At 43.0% G+C, this 17858-nt stretch overlaps 1 protein-coding gene across 5 annotated transcripts in view; it reads right to left on the bottom strand.

Annotated features, from left to right (window-relative positions):
• Positions 1 to 4030: 4030 nt before the first annotated feature.
• The window catches only part of NEDD4 (NEDD4 E3 ubiquitin protein ligase), a 118701-nt gene continuing 104873 nt past the window's right edge, over positions 4031 to 17858 (bottom strand). For all 5 annotated transcript variants that reach the window (XM_029070543.2, XM_029070541.2, XM_029070542.2 and 2 more), the window contains 10 exons: positions 17663 to 17784; positions 17490 to 17560; positions 13126 to 13221; positions 12612 to 12685; positions 11166 to 11226; positions 8184 to 8243; positions 7992 to 8099; positions 7365 to 7461; positions 5993 to 6065; positions 4031 to 5899 (listed from right to left, as the gene is read on the bottom strand). In XM_029070543.2, the coding sequence (XP_028926376.1) occupies positions 5797 to 5899; positions 5993 to 6065; positions 7365 to 7461; positions 7992 to 8099; positions 8184 to 8243; positions 11166 to 11226; positions 12612 to 12685; positions 13126 to 13221; positions 17490 to 17560; positions 17663 to 17784 (865 nt within the window). In that variant the 3' untranslated portion in view covers positions 4031 to 5796. The remainder of the gene's footprint in view (positions 5900 to 5992; positions 6066 to 7364; positions 7462 to 7991; positions 8100 to 8183; positions 8244 to 11165; positions 11227 to 12611; positions 12686 to 13125; positions 13222 to 17489; positions 17561 to 17662; positions 17785 to 17858) is intronic.

Raw genomic sequence — 17858 nt, 5'->3', positions numbered from 1 at the left:
GGGAGGAGGAACCCAGGGCCACACCTCACGCTGACCATCATAAAAACAAAGAAAACAGAAAATACTTCAAATATTTTGGAACAGGCTCCCCAGTCTGCTGAGAAATTCAGTGATCTAACTACTGTCCCTTAAAAAAACAAAACAGGGGAATCTGTTGCGCCTGCATTTTCGAAGTGGGGAATAGGGAAGGGAGGGCTTAGTTCCCAACTACTTTAAAGCCAACCCTTTGAAAAAGAGTGTTACTCAAGGATTTATAATGCCAAGGTCCACAGGGCTCAGACTTCTATCTGACCTCTCTGAACACGGGGCCTTTTCCTTTCACAAAGAAAACTCTTTAGTTTGTGCATTCCTGACGCTCAGGACAGGGTGGGGGTCTTGCGGTGATGGGGAAGGCCAGGACAGACTTCAAGAGTAGGGGAGGGGGAGCAAAAGCCCGGCTGGAGGTCACATCTTCGGCTCCCCCCTTTCTTTCAACCTCGGCCTAGCTTGGCGGTACTCAGATCGGACCCTAGACTTGGAACTGAAGTGAGAAACCAAAGCCAATAAATTAAACCAATCCAAGTGAAAGCCCTTGAAATAATCAAAAAGCCTGAAGATCTTTCAACTTTTAACAATAACAACAATAGTGGTATTTGTTGAGAGCACTATGCTAAACACTGGGTAGATACAATCCAATCAGGTAAAATTCAGTCCCCAGCCAACGTGGGGCTCACACTCCAGGGGGAAAGGAAAACAGATATTGAATCGTAATTTTACAGATGAGGAAATTGAAGTCCAGAGAAAGGATCTTACCCAAGGTCACATAGCAGGTAGGTGGAAGAGCTTGGATTAGAACCCAGGTCTCCTGATTCCCCTTTCTGTGTCCTTTGCACTAGGCCACACAGCTTCTATTAGTACTTTTAATAGACACGGTAAACTATCTAAAATGACTCTTCAATTGGCCACCTCTAGCACATATGTACTTATTTATACTCAACTCACCGTCAGCCCTCACAAATACATGTATATTCAATTATTTAACTTGACCAAATATTTTTGTCTGTCTCCCGCTTTAGAGTGTAAGTTCCTTATGAGCAGAGAATGTGTCTTTGATCATTGCTATTAACTTCTCTGTGCCTCAGTTCCCTCATCTGTAAAATGGGGATTAGCTGTGAGCCTTATGTGGGACAACCTGATTACCCTGTATCTACCCCAGTGCTCTGCACATAGTAAGCGCTTAACCAGTACCAACATTATTATAACGCATGCAATCCGTATATTCTAAAGGGGCCTGTGGATGGGTGATCTCCACTTAACTTCTTTTGAAAATCAAATCTTTCAGAAAACTAAAGAAGAAAATGATTTTAGCTTCCAGATGATCTCCTGCACTGCATTCTTATGGAAGAGGCAGTTATTCTTGGGATAGAAAAGTCTTTGATCCATGATCTTCCATACAAGGATGTTTGGAGATATATTTTAAGTGCTGTTAAGACCATTTGTATTTGGACTTTTCAGTCCTCCCTCTGCAAGGAGTAATGGAAAGATTATTTCTTGTCAGGTCTCGCTCTTTAACAATGCTTTCTGGATCTATCCTTGGTGTGAAAGTGAAAAAAGTGTTCTGACCTTTTTTTAAAATAAATGGCATTTGTTAGGCACTTACTAATTGCCGGGCCCTGTATTAAGGGTGGGGACAGATACAAGCTGAGAAGCAGCGTGGCTCAGTGGAAAGAGCACGGGCTTTGGAGTCAGAGTTCATGGGTTCGAATCCCGGCTTGGCCACTTGTCAGCTGGGTGACTTTGGGCAAGTCACTTAACTTCTCTGTGCCTCAGTTACCTCATCTGTAAAATGGGGATTAAGACTGTGAGCCCCACATGGGACAACCTGATTCCCCTGTGTCTACCCCAGCGCTTAGAACAGTGCTCGGCATATAGTAAGCGCTTAACAAATACCAACATTATTAACATTATTATTACAAGCTGATCAGGTTGGATCCACTCCATGTCCCACATGGGTTCTCAGTCTTAATCCCCATTTTACATGAGAGAACTGAGGTAGAGAAGTTTAGTGACTTGCCCTAGGTCACACAGTAAAAGTGGCAAAGCTGGGGTGAGAATTCAGGTCCTTCTCACTCCCTGGTCCATGCTCTATCCACTAGACCACACTGTTTCTCTCATGGTACAGTTTATATTGTTTCTCTCACAAGTTGTGTCAGAATTCCCAATCTTCAAATTTCAGACTGTACAAGTGTAGGCAACTGTATGGTTGGGCACTGCCTTCACAGAGAATATATTTTAAAGAGAAAGACAACAGAAGTTGCAGAGTCAATGCAAAACTGATTCATAAGGATTTTTGAAAGACAAAACCAAACCCCAAGTTTCCCCAAACCGGCCATCGGAATTGGCAGTCAGAAAGCGACCGAATGCATAAAGGACCTATGTTCCATGTGAAATTTTTTTTACCCCAGGATGCTCACAATTGCACAGTCAAAATTGCTCAGAAAATAAGTGAAATGAATTGACTGGAAAGCATTGGGCTTCAGAACAAGACAGATAAATTTCAGGTAGGGTACAGCAACAGAGTAGAGAGATGTGTGTGTGTGTGTCTCTCACAGGTTGTGTCAGAATTCCCAATCTTCAAATTTCAGACTGTACAAGTGTAGGCAACTGTACCATTCTGTATGGTTGGGCACTGCCTTCACAGAGAATATATTTTAAAGAGAAAGACAACAGAAGTTGCAGAGTCAATGCAAAACCGATTCATAAGGATTTCTGAAAGATAAAACAAAACCCCAAGTTTCCCCAAACCGGCCATCGGAATTAATGTTGGTATTTGTTAAGCGCTTACTATGTGCCGAGCACTGTTCTAAGCGCTGGGGTAGACACAGGGGAATCAGGTTGCCCCACGTGGGGCTCACAGTCTTAATCCTCATTTTACAGATGAGGTAACTGAGGCACCGAGAAGCTAAGTGACTTGCCCAAAGTCCCACAGCTGACAAGTGGCCGAGCCGGGGTTCGAACCCATGACCTCTGACTCCAAAGCCCGTGCTCTTTCCACTGAGCCACGGCAGTCAGAAAGCGACCGAATGCGTAAAGGACCTATGTTCCATGTGAAATTTTTTTTTACCCCAGGATGCTCACGATTGCACAGTCAATTGCTCAGAAAATAAATGAAATGAATTGACCGGAGAGCATCGGGCTTCAGAACAAGACACACATAAATTACAAGTAGGGTACAGCAACAGAGTAGAGAGATGTGTGGGTGTATATACATGTGTGTGAATACCCAAGGCTTGGGTGACATGGAAGTACTAAAGTGGCAGTGGAGTGAGGGGAGGAGGGAATGGGATGGAGAGATGAGAGTGTAATCGGGGAAGGCTTCTGGGAGGAGACGATTCCAGAAGTTCCTCGAAGATGGGGAGAGCAAGGGTTCGTGGATGTGAAGGTTCGTTTTCATGACTGGAATGAGGCTTACCTGTCATTTACGACGGGCCACTCCACCATCCACTGTCCATCATTCTGCGGGCACGATCTTGAGTGGCACAAGCAGCCTGATGTTCACACCCTCGATCTTTTAACTCAGTGCAGTATTGGATGCCTGGGTCCTCGGGAGAGGGAGGTATTTAGCGTTCTTTCAGCATCTTCGTAAGAGATGAAGTCCATGGAGATTAACTAGCAGACGATCTCCTGCACTGCCTGGTTCTAGCTTCTCTTGGCTCCAGAGACTCTTCCCCCTCTCCTGAACCTCCCCAGGGCTTTGCGGGGATTTTGCTGGATGTGCGGTGTTGGGCGTCAGGGTTTTTAGTCGGCATAGGTGATACATCATTATCCATCTTTTTACTGTCCTCTGAAACCAAGGGCCGTCTACGGACACACCACCCTCCCACACCTCAGCTTTCTTCAATCAACAAATGGTAATCATGGAGCACTCAAACTGTGCAGAGTGTTGTACCACGCTAGGAAGAGTGTGCCTGAATAGGACAGGATCCTTGCCATCTAGCAGATATCTCCAAATCTTAGCTTCCATATTCTCTTAATCAAATATGAACCACAATTTCGTTATTAGAATAAATCTTTATTCATGGCTTCGGGATTTAAAAAAATGGTGAAAATTTTATTCTTCTTTAAAGTATGCAACAAACTGTGCTACACTCAATTTTATACAGATTTGCCATAATTCCAAGGGTTTTTTCTTTTTTACAAAGCTTATGTCAAAATGGCACATAGATAATCAGAATTGTATTGTCTGTATAAATATCTTGGTACTATTTACATGAAATACTTCAGCATTACAGACTTATTCAAAGAACAAAGGCTATTTAAAATCCAAGTTAAGACCCATTACACTGTAATACAATTTATATGGCATCCTAGTAATGTGAGAACTTCGGCATTGCAAAATGTATAACTGCAGAGGAATTGGGAGGCCAAAATTATGGGATTTAATTTCTTAAAATATGTGGCTAGAAAAGCTCCAAGAAATCAGTTGAGTACTATATAAACTTTGCTTTTTCCCAAATCCACATTTGCTCAGCCTAATTCCCAGAACATAATTTGAATACAGACCATGATGATTTCAAATAGGACTGCCCGAAGGGTTTGTCTCTTTCACACCAAACAGCAACATTTTCTACTAAACAGAAATCACACACACAAAAAAAACAAACACAGGCAACATCAATGTAAAAAGCAATCTAATCTATCAACTGCACATTATTGGCTATGACTTTGGTTATATAGTATTGGATTTTTAAGATTTATTTGGTATCTAGGCTAGAGTGAATAAAAATGGAAAATGCAACTTTAGAAATCAGCTGAACCTGTAAACATAAGAAACCCTGTAAACATGAATTTACTGCATCGCTGTGCAACACTGCTAGAAGGAATATAAAGGCAAAGCACTAGACATTTTCACCTGGATGCTCTGTGGTTCATAAAGACTCTGCTTCGTTAGACTTTTTGCTCTTAGTTTTGAAAAGTGTGGATTTTCCAATCTTAACCATGATTATAAAATTATACAAAGGAGAGGAATCCCCAAGTGAAGCAAACGGGTAAATGCAAAGAGGAGGATTTTATATATTTCACCCATTTCCACTTTAAATCTTAGAAAACTGTTCTGCAAAAATGTTTAACATATGTTACAAACAGAATTCCCTAAAAATAAAAATCCCATAAATCGAATAAATCACAATTCTACAAGCAAACTAGTTGAATACAAAAAATACATATAATACTTTCCAATGTTTTCCAAATATGTTGAGTAGTAAGGTGCATTGGGCAGATCCATTATAATAAATAGCATCATCAAGCAGCAGTGAATAAGATATTGCATTATATTGAATATTCTCTAGGTTATCTCTTCAGTTCAGTTATTCTCTTCAGTTATTCTTCTTGAAAATAATTCCATTTTTCATATTTGACATTTTACAAATGTTTTCACAGTTATAATTTCAGTAGTTTACTGTAGAACTGTCTGGCAAATACTGACACAGAGGTAATTGTTGAAAAAATTCATTATTTTAAGCAGAAAGGGACTTTAAATACTGTACTTGCTGTAATTAAAAAGATAAAATTAAGAATTCTTGGTAAGTGGCAACATGTTACCCAAAAAGGTGATTTCGTTCATTGTAAAAAAAAATTCGGTCTTTGTTTGAACAACTGTTTTCTTGATGTCCTCATATAAAAATCTTCGGTACTTAAGGAAGACTAGACGGTCGACTGAAATGACTGCAGCAGTCCTTCCCGGGAGAATGACTCGGATTTTGTAAACGCTCTGTGACATGGCAGCGCTCAGACCAAATCAGCTCCATCAGCGGTCACCTAATCAACTCCGTCAAAGCCCTGAGTGTTTTCGATTGCTACGTGAAGTTTATCCCATAAATCTTCAAATGATTCGTAGGGAGGCAAGTCCAAGCGATTAAAGCTGGAAGGGAAAAAAAAAAAACGGGAAAATTCTAATAACGGCAGTGTGGGACCAGCGAGTCAAAGAACAGGGGACGGGTGCCTGGGTACTTACCAGGTGTGAGCCCGAGGCAGTTTATCCGGGCTCCCCCACTGTTCAACTGTAAAAAATTGGGGTCCGTTGGAACCTGTGAGGAATAATAATAATAATTTGGTACTTGTTAAGCGCTTACTATGTGCAGAGCACTGTTCTAAGCGCTGGGGTAGACACAGGGGAATCAGGTTGTCCCACGTGAGGCTCACAGTTAATCCCCATTTGACAGATGAGGTAACTGAGGCACAGAGAAGTGACTTGCCCACAGTCACAAGCTGACAAGTGGCAGAGCTGGGATTTGAACTCATGACCTCTGACTCCCAAGTCCGTGCTCTTTCCACTGAGCCACGCTGCTTCTCCTTTTCAGTTTCGTTGTGGAGGCGGTCTGGCCTGATGGGGCTGGGAGTTTGAAGTCCCAGCTCTGTCCCTGGCCTACTGTGTGATGCTGGGCAAGTCGCGACTTCTCTGGGCCTCAGATTCCTCTTCTTTAAAATAGACTGTGATGAGCCCCGTCGAGGACGGAGGCTGTGTTTAGCCTCAGAACCCTGTATCAGCCCCATTAATAATAATTATGGTATTTGTTAGGCGCTTACTATGTGCCGAGCACTGTTCTAAGCGCTGGGGTAGATACAAGTTAGGTTGGACCCAGTCCCCGTCCCACGGAGGGCTCACACTCTTAATCCCCATTTTACAGATGAGGTAACTGAGGCCCAGAGAAGCGAAGTGACTTGCCCAAGGTCCCACAGCAGATATGTGGCGGAATCCAGAGAGAAATAGATAGTAAGGGCCTAATCAATGCCTCTCCCAACTGCTTACTACAGTGCTCCGCGCATTCCTTCATTCAATAGCATTCATTGAGCGCTTACTATGTGCAGAGCACTGTACTAAATGCTTGGAATGGACAAATCGGTAACAGATAGAGACAGTCCCTGCCCTTTGACTGGCTTACAGTCTAATCCCATAATAAGCTCTCCATAAATACGATTGAATCAATGAATGAATAATTTTCATTCAAATCTGTTCTTATTTCCTGACAACCTATTTTAGGCACGCTGTCATCCCAGCAGCCTATAGAATGAATACTTGGACGTGGTGGTTAAATACTGACGTTCCCATCATTTCTTCTTTGATTTCCAAGCAAAATGGAGCAGAACAACCCAAGTTGCTCTGACCTCACCTACCCGAATGTGTTTGGAAGGATTTACGTTCCACCAAATGAAATACCAAACGCACTGTGGGAATTCAGCTTTTACGTTCAGGTTTGAGGACTAATTCAAGCAACTCAAATCTGAAACTCTCAGAAAGGATGCTCAGCACTGACAAAGTTAAAGAGTAACCTTTTCTGCAGGTCTTGTAAAATGAAACAAAATGAATAAAATGAAACTCTATTTACCATAGAGTTCAGCAAATCCGTTCATAGGCACCCGGGATGTGCCGGTGACAAACTGGAGGAGTCGTATTCGTTTTTCGGAATCCATCATTAACACGGCCTTTTCAGATTAAAAAAACACGTTATACAAAAATCAGTCAAAAACACATCAAACACAAAACCATTAGAGCTTTCCAAAATGGTCATGCATAAATTTTTCTACGTTTCCCAGGAAATTCAGACATATCTACAAAAATTATGGCTTAGGGATGATGGTATTCTTTTTTTTTTTTTTTTAACTGAGTCTCAATTTTCTGGAGGAAACTCTGTCTGGGGAAGAACCTAAGGCAGCTAACGCTTTTCTCCCAGATTTGGCCCCTTCGTTCTCCAAAGTCTGTGGACTTTACTAAAAAGCAGCCAGATTCCCACATCTCAAATGAAAAAGTTTAACGCCTCAGAGTCCCGCAGGCATCAGCCTCAGTGAGCCTCTCCCGGCTTTTTAGGCTGTACAGTTGTCTACGTGGAAAGATGTGGCAAGTTGGATGTTAGGCTTGCCCTACATTCCTTATTATCCAACCTTTCAGGGATCGGGTGGTGGTGGGGGGATTTTTTAATGTATTTTTCGAGAAATCAGACCTTTTGTTTGCTTACCTTCCAAAACCACTGTATAACTTGATGATTGACATTGTAGCCGTTTTTATATTTGGTATGTTCCCTCCAGTCATTCACGTCTACATCTCCCAGCCCACACATGAGTAACTACAAAAATGAGAAATACAAAACTAGAAACCGAGATGAAAATACAGCCAGAACTTTTGTTTAAAGATAACAAAAGAGTCCTACCTCCAGTTCATTTTCATCAAAAATTTTGATGAGGTCTTGGGGTATAAGCTCAAAAAAACCCTAGCAAATAAGAAGTCGAGAAAACACAAGTTAGAGAATGCGTAGTCATTATGCCACCAAATAGGTGGAGAGCTCAAACAGTACCACTCTTTCCTGGTGGGCACGGACAACCCTAAGTCTCTAGGATGTAAAACCCAGAATCTATTCAAGTGCTAATGATCCCTCAGTCCTGGTTTTCCCTGTTGTATAGGCACCTTGATTTTCCAAGTCCAGAATAACCCTGATGCCAATTTCCTCACCAGGGCAGAGATGTGCTTTGATCGCTCTAGTTATTGGCCTGTTGCAAACTGAAGGCACTTTTGCCCTTCTTTCCCCTCCATCCCTACAACCATTTCTCATTTTCCACTTCCCATTGTTCTCCTCTTATTCCTCCCTTCCTCTTTTTAACTGCTAAAATCCGCCGGGAACCTTCAAAAGCATCTTGACTTTTTTGGAGGAGAGTGAGCTATACAAGTCAAATAATCATTGATAGTGATTCCGACTCTCATTCAACCCCCGCATCCAGGCATCCTCAAATCCTCCAATTCCGACTCTTATCTGCTCTAAATATGGCAGAAAGAATCATCTTTCTTTAAAGGTTCTTCTGGCACAACACTGCACCTCACTGTCAAGTGCATCGGATGAAAATTCCTGACAGTGGGCTCAGAGGAACTCTTTAAATGTACCCCTTCCGTGAGATAAAGACCTGGCATATTTCAATCAGTTACATTTATTGAATGCTTACTGTGTGCAGAGCACTTTACTAAGCACTAGGAAGAGTACAATAAAACAGAGTTGGGATACTTTCCCTTCCTACAATAGGCTCAGTCTAGAAGGTGAGACAGACATTAATATAAATACAACACAGATTTGTAGGTAAGCACTGTGGAGCTCAGGGAGGGGTGGAAAAAAAGGAAGTGAATCCAAATGCAGTTTTAACCCAAACCTCATTTTCTAAGTGTTCACACACCCTCTGACCCGATCCGCATTTCATGAGTAGGGACCCATCCCAAAATAAATAAAATACCCCTGGCTCACTGATAACCTAACCCCAAATTTAATCAATTTTTAAAAATTAAAAACCAATGGGTTGTAGATCCATCTATGTACTTATTAACCCCCTTTAATTATCTGACCTCTTCTCCATACGCTCTTTTTCTCTTAAGGTGAGGGGGAAGCGAAGTTCTAATCTTGTTCTGTTGACTTTCTTTCAAAAGAAGGTGAGAAAACCCAGAGATAAATCAGCACCTCCGGATCAGTGACCGGCTGAACATTGTCCCAGGTGGGAATGGAAGGTCTGGGGGAGTGGGGGGTGGCGAAGAGACAGCTATCCCTCCAAGGCAGTGCCATTATGCTGCTCTCCCCAACCCCCAGCTCTGCCTTGCCCCCTCCCAAACTTCAGGAAGGCAGAGTCCCCTCCTCAATGTCTGCAGAGTCTCAGGGACAATATTCCAAGGATGGTTGAGCCCTGAACTAGTTAGAAGCAAGGGCCTATTCACACGGGTGAAAATCAATCAGTGGTATTTATTACTGCATGCAGAACACTGTAGTAAGTGCTTGGGAGAGTACAATAAAACAGAATTGGCAGACACGTCCCCTAACCACAACAAGCTTACAGTCTAGAGCTCACTAGTCTACGATCTGGTGGGGAGGGAGTAACTGCTTTCATTTGAGATGCATTCACTTAATTTGATCCCGAGGGTCCATTTGAAATTTCTGGTGCCTTCACTGGAGCGTAAAACTGGTAGGGTATGGCAGAACAAGTCACAGAACACTATTCTGGCAAACCCTAGCTTATTTCAGTTCCTGAAGGTGAAGGAGAAGCCTCGGCTTCCCTTGGTCGGGCACAGGCTGGGGGAAAGGAGGCTGTGTTTGTGAGCTGTGGGCAGAAACGAAGGTAGACCGGGGGGTCTGGTCTGGCCCAGGACAGCCCGGGATATCTGTGGGCAGGGAATGTGTCTGTCTGATATTCTGTACTCTCCCCAGCGCTTAGAACAGTGCTCTGCACACAGTAAGCACTCAAATACAACTGAATGAATCAATGGTCTTGTATTTATTCTGGTCTGGACAACATCTGGAAGGTCATGTTTAGGTCCACCACACGCTGGGACCCAGGAGTTCTGATAATAATGATGGCATTTGTTAAGTGCTTAACAATAATAATAATAATAATAATGTTGGTGTTTGTTAAGCGCTTACTATGTGCAGAGCACTGTTCTAAGCGCTGGGGTAGACACAAGGGAATCAGCTTGTCCCATGTGGGGCTCACAGTCTTAATCCCCATTTTACAGATGAGGTAACTGAGGCCCAGAGAAGTGAAGTGACTTGCCCACAGTCACACAGCTGACAAGTGGCAGAGTGGGATTCGAACCCATGACCTCTGACTCCAAAGCCCGTGCTGTTTCCACTGAGCCACGCTGCTTCTCATAGTAAGCTTCTCACACTTACTATGTGTCAAGCACTGTTCTCAGTGTCCAGTTCTTTTGTAGATTGGAACTAGCTTCCCTTAGGTTCATCAGGCCTAGCTGGGTGGCTCCTTGAGGCTGCCCTGCTCTGGATCCACTCCCCCATCATGGCTTCCGGGGGCGAGGGCTGTGGGCTGTTTATTCACTTGGTTATTTTAGAACCCAGGCTGGCATCTTTTACAGTAGGTACTTATTATTTCAATTTTTTTTTTGTCACCTCTAAGTGTTGCTTTTTTCTCCATTTTGGTTTTTCACTTAATGGAGCGTCTGATCGTAGCGAAGGGTAAGATAAATCTAAATGTTCCTCTTAAACAACAACTGAAAAGTTAAAACACTGTTCTAGTTCCTGAAAAGATAAAGCATCTCTCAAAAGGAAGCATATTACTTTCCTCTCGCTGCTATAAATCAGCACCAAAATGTCTAAAAACTAAAATGCATTTGGAAATTTTAAAAGGGCAAATGACAGATAAATTAATACCTCCTTAAAAGCAGCCATTTGCTTCTGGACTCGATTCACAAATCGCCACTGGATGACAAGACTAAAATAAAAAATAAAAAAAATTTACAGGGTGGAGAAAAGAATATGCTTAATGAAATTAGCAGCATACGTGTATGCTTCCTTGCACTGACTTCAAAAGCAGTAGGAAAATAGGTCAGAGCAGTAGCAGAAAACAGACTCTGCATGACTGTGGCCCGAAAACTGAATTGAGAGACCAAAGTCCTGCTGGATTGAAAAAAGCCAATGGAGTTCCGCACGTGCTGACAAGAAGATGATACTCAGCTCATTCTTCTGCTTTACTCAATATTGGCCGTCATCTTATCGGAGAAGTACGGCCAGTTTTAGTCTCCTCATTTGAGGAAAGATATAATGAAACCGAGGGAGCAGAAGAGCACCAAAAATGATTAGAGGGATGGAAAACAAGAAGCTGGGAAGAAAACTCAAAGGAAATGAATTGTCTAGTCTAGAAAGGGAAAGCTAAGGGGTGAGTTTAAAAACATAAGTATCATTATTACTGGGGCAGATCAAGGGCCTATCTAAGGTAGTATTTAATCTCTGCCAATAGTCCAGAGTGTTTGGAGGAGCCATGATATAGATGCTTTCCTGATCATCTTCACTATTAGGGATGAATCAACTTAGATCTCTATAATAGTTTTCCACTCCAAGTCCCCCCGTTATGCACTGCTCTCTTCATCCAAAACATATCTGAGTCCTTTAGAATTGTAAAGGGTTCTATCAAGATTACTGACTGGGGTCTATTACGAACAGAACAGATCCAGAAGAAATGGGATTAAATTGCAGCTTCAGAGTGTTTAGTTAGGGGTAAGAACTTCTTTAGAGAGGATTAAATACTGAATATTGAACAGGGTATCGACGAAGCCTGTTCCACGATCTCTGCACGTGGGAAATTTAAAAGCAATGTTAACAGTCTTAGATGGTTTAGGCATTCATTTATTCAGTACTACTTACTGAGAGTCTACGGTGTAAAGAGATCTCAATAGAAGAGACTCGGTTCCTGACCTCAAGAAGCTCAAAAACTTATGACCTGACTGGAGGCAGAAGGTTGGACAAGAGGATCTCTCGAGTTCCTCTGCAGTTCCATGAGGAACTTCACGAAGAGAGGAAGCGAAGCAACACTGAAGAAGCAGATCACAACTAAGTGCACCCAAAGAGAAACGAAATAGTTGAAAGACTTCCCTTGCAGGGTTTGAGCAGACTGTGGTGGGATGAGAAAATGAATCAGAAAACTGAGCAAATGATAGCGGGTTTATTTACGCCGCAAGTCCGAAAGGATGAAACAGAGGGCGAGTATAGATTGGGATAAGGAGTCTAAGAATCCCATACTTGAGGAAAGAAAAAGAGGATAAACCTTGGGTATTTAAAACAGGGCATTTATCGCAAAAATACAGTGGATCAAATACTTACTGAATATATTCCTTTTTGTTTTTATTGGTGACAACTATTTCTGATCCATCAGCTTTTAATTCATGTTGATGGGTCTACAAATGAAACACAATTTTAATGGTCTTTTAAAGACGAATGAGGAAAATATATTCAATAGCCACTTCAAAAATGATATTTCAAGCTTAAAACTTTTCAAAGCTGAAGCAACTGTAGCCAAGTTTCTGGACCATTTTGGATGGGGATCTAAATAGACATGAGGTTAAATGCCAAGGAAGCCTCAAATATATTCTGAGACGCTCCTTCCTTCCCCTTGAAGAGGGGAAGGCTTCAGGCTGCTGAAATGCCATTATCATAATTCATTTATTCATTCAATCATATTTATTGAGCGCTTACTTTGTGCAGAGCACTGTCCTAAGCGTTTGGGAAAGTACAACACAGCAATAGAGAGAGATAATGTCATCATTACCTTTAGCATACGCCTCGAAAAATATTCAGTTCACATTTTCATATTCAATTTGAGTTAATATTTACTAACCTGTCCAAAAAGCTCTTCGTCGACTGTAAACCTGAGATCCAATTCAGTTGGGTCATTCTCAATTATCCATTGTAATGAATTATAATATTCGCTGTCCTAAATGAGAAATGATTTCAAATTAACTTTTGCAACTAAGGACACCTTAAAGAGAGACAGTTTGCCTACAGCTGAAAAGGACACCTGCTAAAAAGGCTGTTCTACGTAGCAGGATCAGGATTGGAAGATTAAGGGTGAAGTGGGTGGACTGTTGCATTTTTCTCTCTTTGTACCCACCTAGTTTCAAGGTAAATGGATCCTTAACGTACCACGTTTGATTCTCTCTCACCCATACACACATAAACTAGATTCACCTATACGTTGTGCACTTTGTGTCTAAAAGAGGCTTCTGTGTCTCAAATACAGCTGTATCTTGGAGTTGTCACTGTTCTCCTAAAGGATAACAACGCAGTACGGGGCCTTCAGAAGGGCTAGTAATAATAATAATAATAGATTGTTAAGCACGTACTATATGTCAAGCACCGTTCTAAGCACTGGGGTAGATACAAGTTCATCAGGCCGGACATAGACCCTGTTCCATATGGGGCTCACAGAAGTAGAAGGGAGAAGAGGTATCGAACCGCCGTTTTACAGATGAGGAAACGGAGGCATAGAGAAGTGACTTGCCTAAGGTCTCACAGCAGGCAAGCGGTAGAGCTGGAATTAGAACCCAGGTCCTTTGACTCCCAGGCTCGTGAACTTTCCACTAGGCTACACTGTTCCACTATGCCACATGGCTTTTGGCAGCATTAGGCCTCCCTAAAACCCTCTCATCCAGTGGTAGAAGACAGCACTGTTCAGACATAAATACTCTCCGGGACTGACTGCCTGGTTCTAATGCTTGCTCAAGGAATTCTCACGCTTTCTCTCTACTACAGCTCCCAGCCAAAGTCAGGCTGCCATGGGTTTCCATATTTTAAGATCCTGCCTCAAGCCATATAGATGTAGATAATAATAATAATTTTGGTATCTGTTAAGCACTTACTATGTGCCAGGCACTGTACTAAGCGCTGGGGCAGATACAAGCAAATTGGGTTGGACACAGTCCCTGTCCCACGTGGGGCTCACAGTCTCGATCCCCATTTTACAGATGGGGTAACTGAGGCCCAGAGAAGTAAAGTGACTTGCCCAAGGTCACAGAGCAGACAAGTGGCGGAGCTGGGATCATAACCCATGACTGACTCACAGGCCTATGCTCTATCCACTAAGCCATGCTGCTTCTGTAGTCTACAGACACATTTGAGTCACACAATCTTTCAATCTGGAGTTAAACCTATCTCCGTTTATTAAATATCAGTTCTGGGGTAGTACAGTTTGTCAAGTAGAGAGAGCCATGAGGGTTGAATTTTAATATTGAGCAAGGAGGGTAAGTGGCAAGCTCAAATAGGGTGGGGGTGAAGGGACGCTCAATTCTTCCATAACTTGTGATTTAACTAAGCGTTTTGGATAGAATTCTAGGAAACTAGGGAATGTTCTGCCGACAGCACACATCTGCCTGGAGAGAACACATGGCTGTGACCGGAGCCCAAGTTTTCCTTGATGTGGGGTTCATTAGGAACACAACCCTGACATTTTAGGAGAACTCAGTGTACTGACAAAGGACTCTGGCTTTACCCCAGACAATCACTGGAGTCATCTCTCTTTCTGAGCCAAGGTGGAAACCACCTATAGGAAAGTAGCACGGTCTAGTTAGAGGAGTACCGGACTGAGAGGCAGGAGATATGGGTTCTAGTCTCAGCTCTGCCACCGGCTTGCTGTGTGACCTTCAGCAAGTCACTTTCCTTTTCTGTGTCTCAGTTTTCTCAACTGTAAAATGGAGATTATGATTGTGAGCCCTATGTGGGAGAAGGACCGTGTCCAACCTATCTGGTATCTACCCCAGTGCTCAGTACAGTGCCCGGCACCTGGTAAGCACTTAGATACCATTTTTTAAAATTCTACAATTATTATTATTATTATTATTACAACGTGGAAAGCCAGGTTTTCTCCATGTCCACAAGACAGTGGGACCCCTCGGGGAACAGAGACTTAACTTCTTAACTTCTTTCTTCCTACCTATAATTTATTTTAGTGCCAATTTTCTCTACTAGACGGTATGCTTCCTGAGGGCAGGGATCATGTCCACTAATTTTATTATACAGTCCCAAGCACACAGAGGGTGTGCAATAAATCCTTCTGATTGATTGGTGAGGAACACTGAGGAAGAAAAGGAGGCAGGGAATGTGTCTATTATTATCAACAATAATAATAACGACAATGGTATTTGTTAAAAGCTTACTCTGTACCAGGGACTGTTCTAAGCACTGGGGTAGATACACAGTAATTGGGTGGGACACAGTCCCTGTCCCACGTGGGGCTCACAGACTTAATCCCTATTTTATAGATGAGGTAACGGAGGCCCAGGCAGGTTAAGTGACTTGCCCGAGGTCACACAGCAGACACGTGGCGGACCCAGGACTAGAACCCGTGACCTTCTGACTCCCAGGCCCTTGCTCCATCCTTTGGGCCACGCTGCTTCTGTTCTTCTGTTCTCTCCCAAGCACTGTCAGTAAGCACTCAATAAATACGACTGAATGAACTGGATGAATGAATGAAGAAAAGCAGAGGCATCCTGGACTCTCCTGGGTCCTCAGAGGGTTCTACCCACCTTTGAAAAAACATTAGCGGGTGTTTTTTGTTTCCCTGGGAAAACAGGACCTCATTGATCAGAGACAAGGCACACAACTTTGCTGGGGATCACGGGCAGATCCATAAACTGGCTCTTTCTTCGAGCTGCCTCAGGTAGAGAGTTCTTGCAGGGAGAGCCAGACAACGGCAGTTCAGAAACGCACACAGGACAACAAAATCCTCGCATAGTGGTCCACGAGGAGCCGGCACGCCTGTAGATGAGCCGCTCTGGCTTAGTCTTGGGGGCGAGCAGGCATCTGTATGCAGACTAGGATTATTAAATACATGGGCCCTTCTCAAAAGTCAGATAATTAAGAGAATATTTTCCGTAATTTGTCATCTGGCTCTCCAAACAGGGGACCTCTTTCCCTCACTCGTTCCCAATCCCCCAGATGAATATTGGTCTGGGACAGAAATCAAAATTTCTCCTTGGCAAGACTAACACCGCTCCCCCTCATTTTACACTGGGGCTGTGATCTGAGAAAGGGCAGGGTAAAGTGAAGCCAATAAAAGAGGGAGCTAGGTTCCAGATGCTTTTGGGCCGTACAAACATGACTCTTAGAGTTATTTCAATAACAATTGCCAGCCACATCCTCGGGCACACTGCGGTGCCTAGAGTTCTGGCAGGCACCCGAGGAGTTCTGGTCCAAGGGCTTTTCTGGAAAATTGGGTCAGTGAAACTCTAAACTGCTTCTGGGCTGAGGAACTCCTGCACTTCAAAAGTCCCTTTCGGAGAGCCTCACACAGAAAGCCTAGTCCTGCCGTCTGACCTAAAGGAACAGAGAGGGGAAGATCTTGTTGTGACTTCTTTTCTGGTTGCGGGGCGGGAAGGGGGGGGGGCGTCTAGATAAGAAATAGAATTGTCTCCGGCGCCGCCCAATAGAGCAGGGTGGGTGAACGTGGACAGACCCCGGGTCTGGGAGTCAGAAGGTCACGGGTTCTAATTCCGGCTCGGCCACACATCTGCTGTGTGACCTCGGGCAAGTCACTTGACTTCTCGGTGCTTCAGTTACCTCATCTGTAAAATTACGAATGTGAGCCCCATGTGGGACGACCGGGTCTGTGTCCAACCTGATTAGCACAGTGCTTGGCATATAGTAAGTACTTAACAAGCATGATATTATTATTATTAATGGGGTCAGGGGAGGGGGAATAGGTGTGGACTGTAACTGTTTCCCAGTTATGTTCCCTAAGTGCCTTGGACAAGTACCCTTCAGGAGAAGAACCCTGAAGAAAGAAGTAGAACTCTGACCATTTTCCCTTCCTCTCTCATAAGCAAGCGTTTCTACTCCAAAAACACAACTCAAACTGGGCTGTCTCTGGTGTGTGGAGATCTGAGGGAGTTTCGAAAACAAAGTCATATTACAAACACCCGGGGAGAATGTGATTTTCTGCCAGAACGTAAAGGGACACCTGTTCCCATTGAGCTTGAATCTCCTCCAGGTGGAAGGTTGTGAAAACTCAAATACGTGGGCTTGGGAGGAATAAAGTGGTTGGGAGCTAGAGAAGAGGGAGATAACTTAGGGTTCACTGTATCTCTGCTTCACACAACCTCAAAATTGAATGTATGCCTCCTTCAAAAGCCCACACTTCTCATTCACTCCGTTGGCAAAATCCGATTTCCGAATAAAAACTCAAATTTCTAACTGAAATAGACGTACCACAGATTCCATATCGTGAAGTGTTATTGGTTTGTGGAGCATCATCTTGTAAAACGGCCGAATGAAAAATCCTTTGAAAGCAGAAGGGATTTAAAGTAAGTTAGTGACACAGAGTTGAGTCACTTTGCGCTCTTTCAATTTACTCTATTTCTTATACTACACTGAATACTCACCGTCTAACAGTTTGCCATGATAAACTGCCATTCCAGCTACCCGGCCTATAAACTTGAAATAAGAGAGGTGATCTTCATTGCACAAGCCAGAATTTGGATTTATCTGTAAGGTGTAATTATCCCTGGAAAGAAAACAATGTTTAAACGTAATGTTTCAACAGTCACTAGCATATCTGGGTAAAATTGACAAATCTAT

This window comes from Ornithorhynchus anatinus, chromosome 8 (assembly GCF_004115215.2).
Source record: "Ornithorhynchus anatinus isolate Pmale09 chromosome 8, mOrnAna1.pri.v4, whole genome shotgun sequence".
In the NCBI taxonomy this organism is placed as follows: Eukaryota; Metazoa; Chordata; class Mammalia; order Monotremata; family Ornithorhynchidae; genus Ornithorhynchus; species Ornithorhynchus anatinus.
Note: the sequence above shows the minus strand (reverse complement) of the source record. Positions and strands in the feature narration are given on the sequence as shown.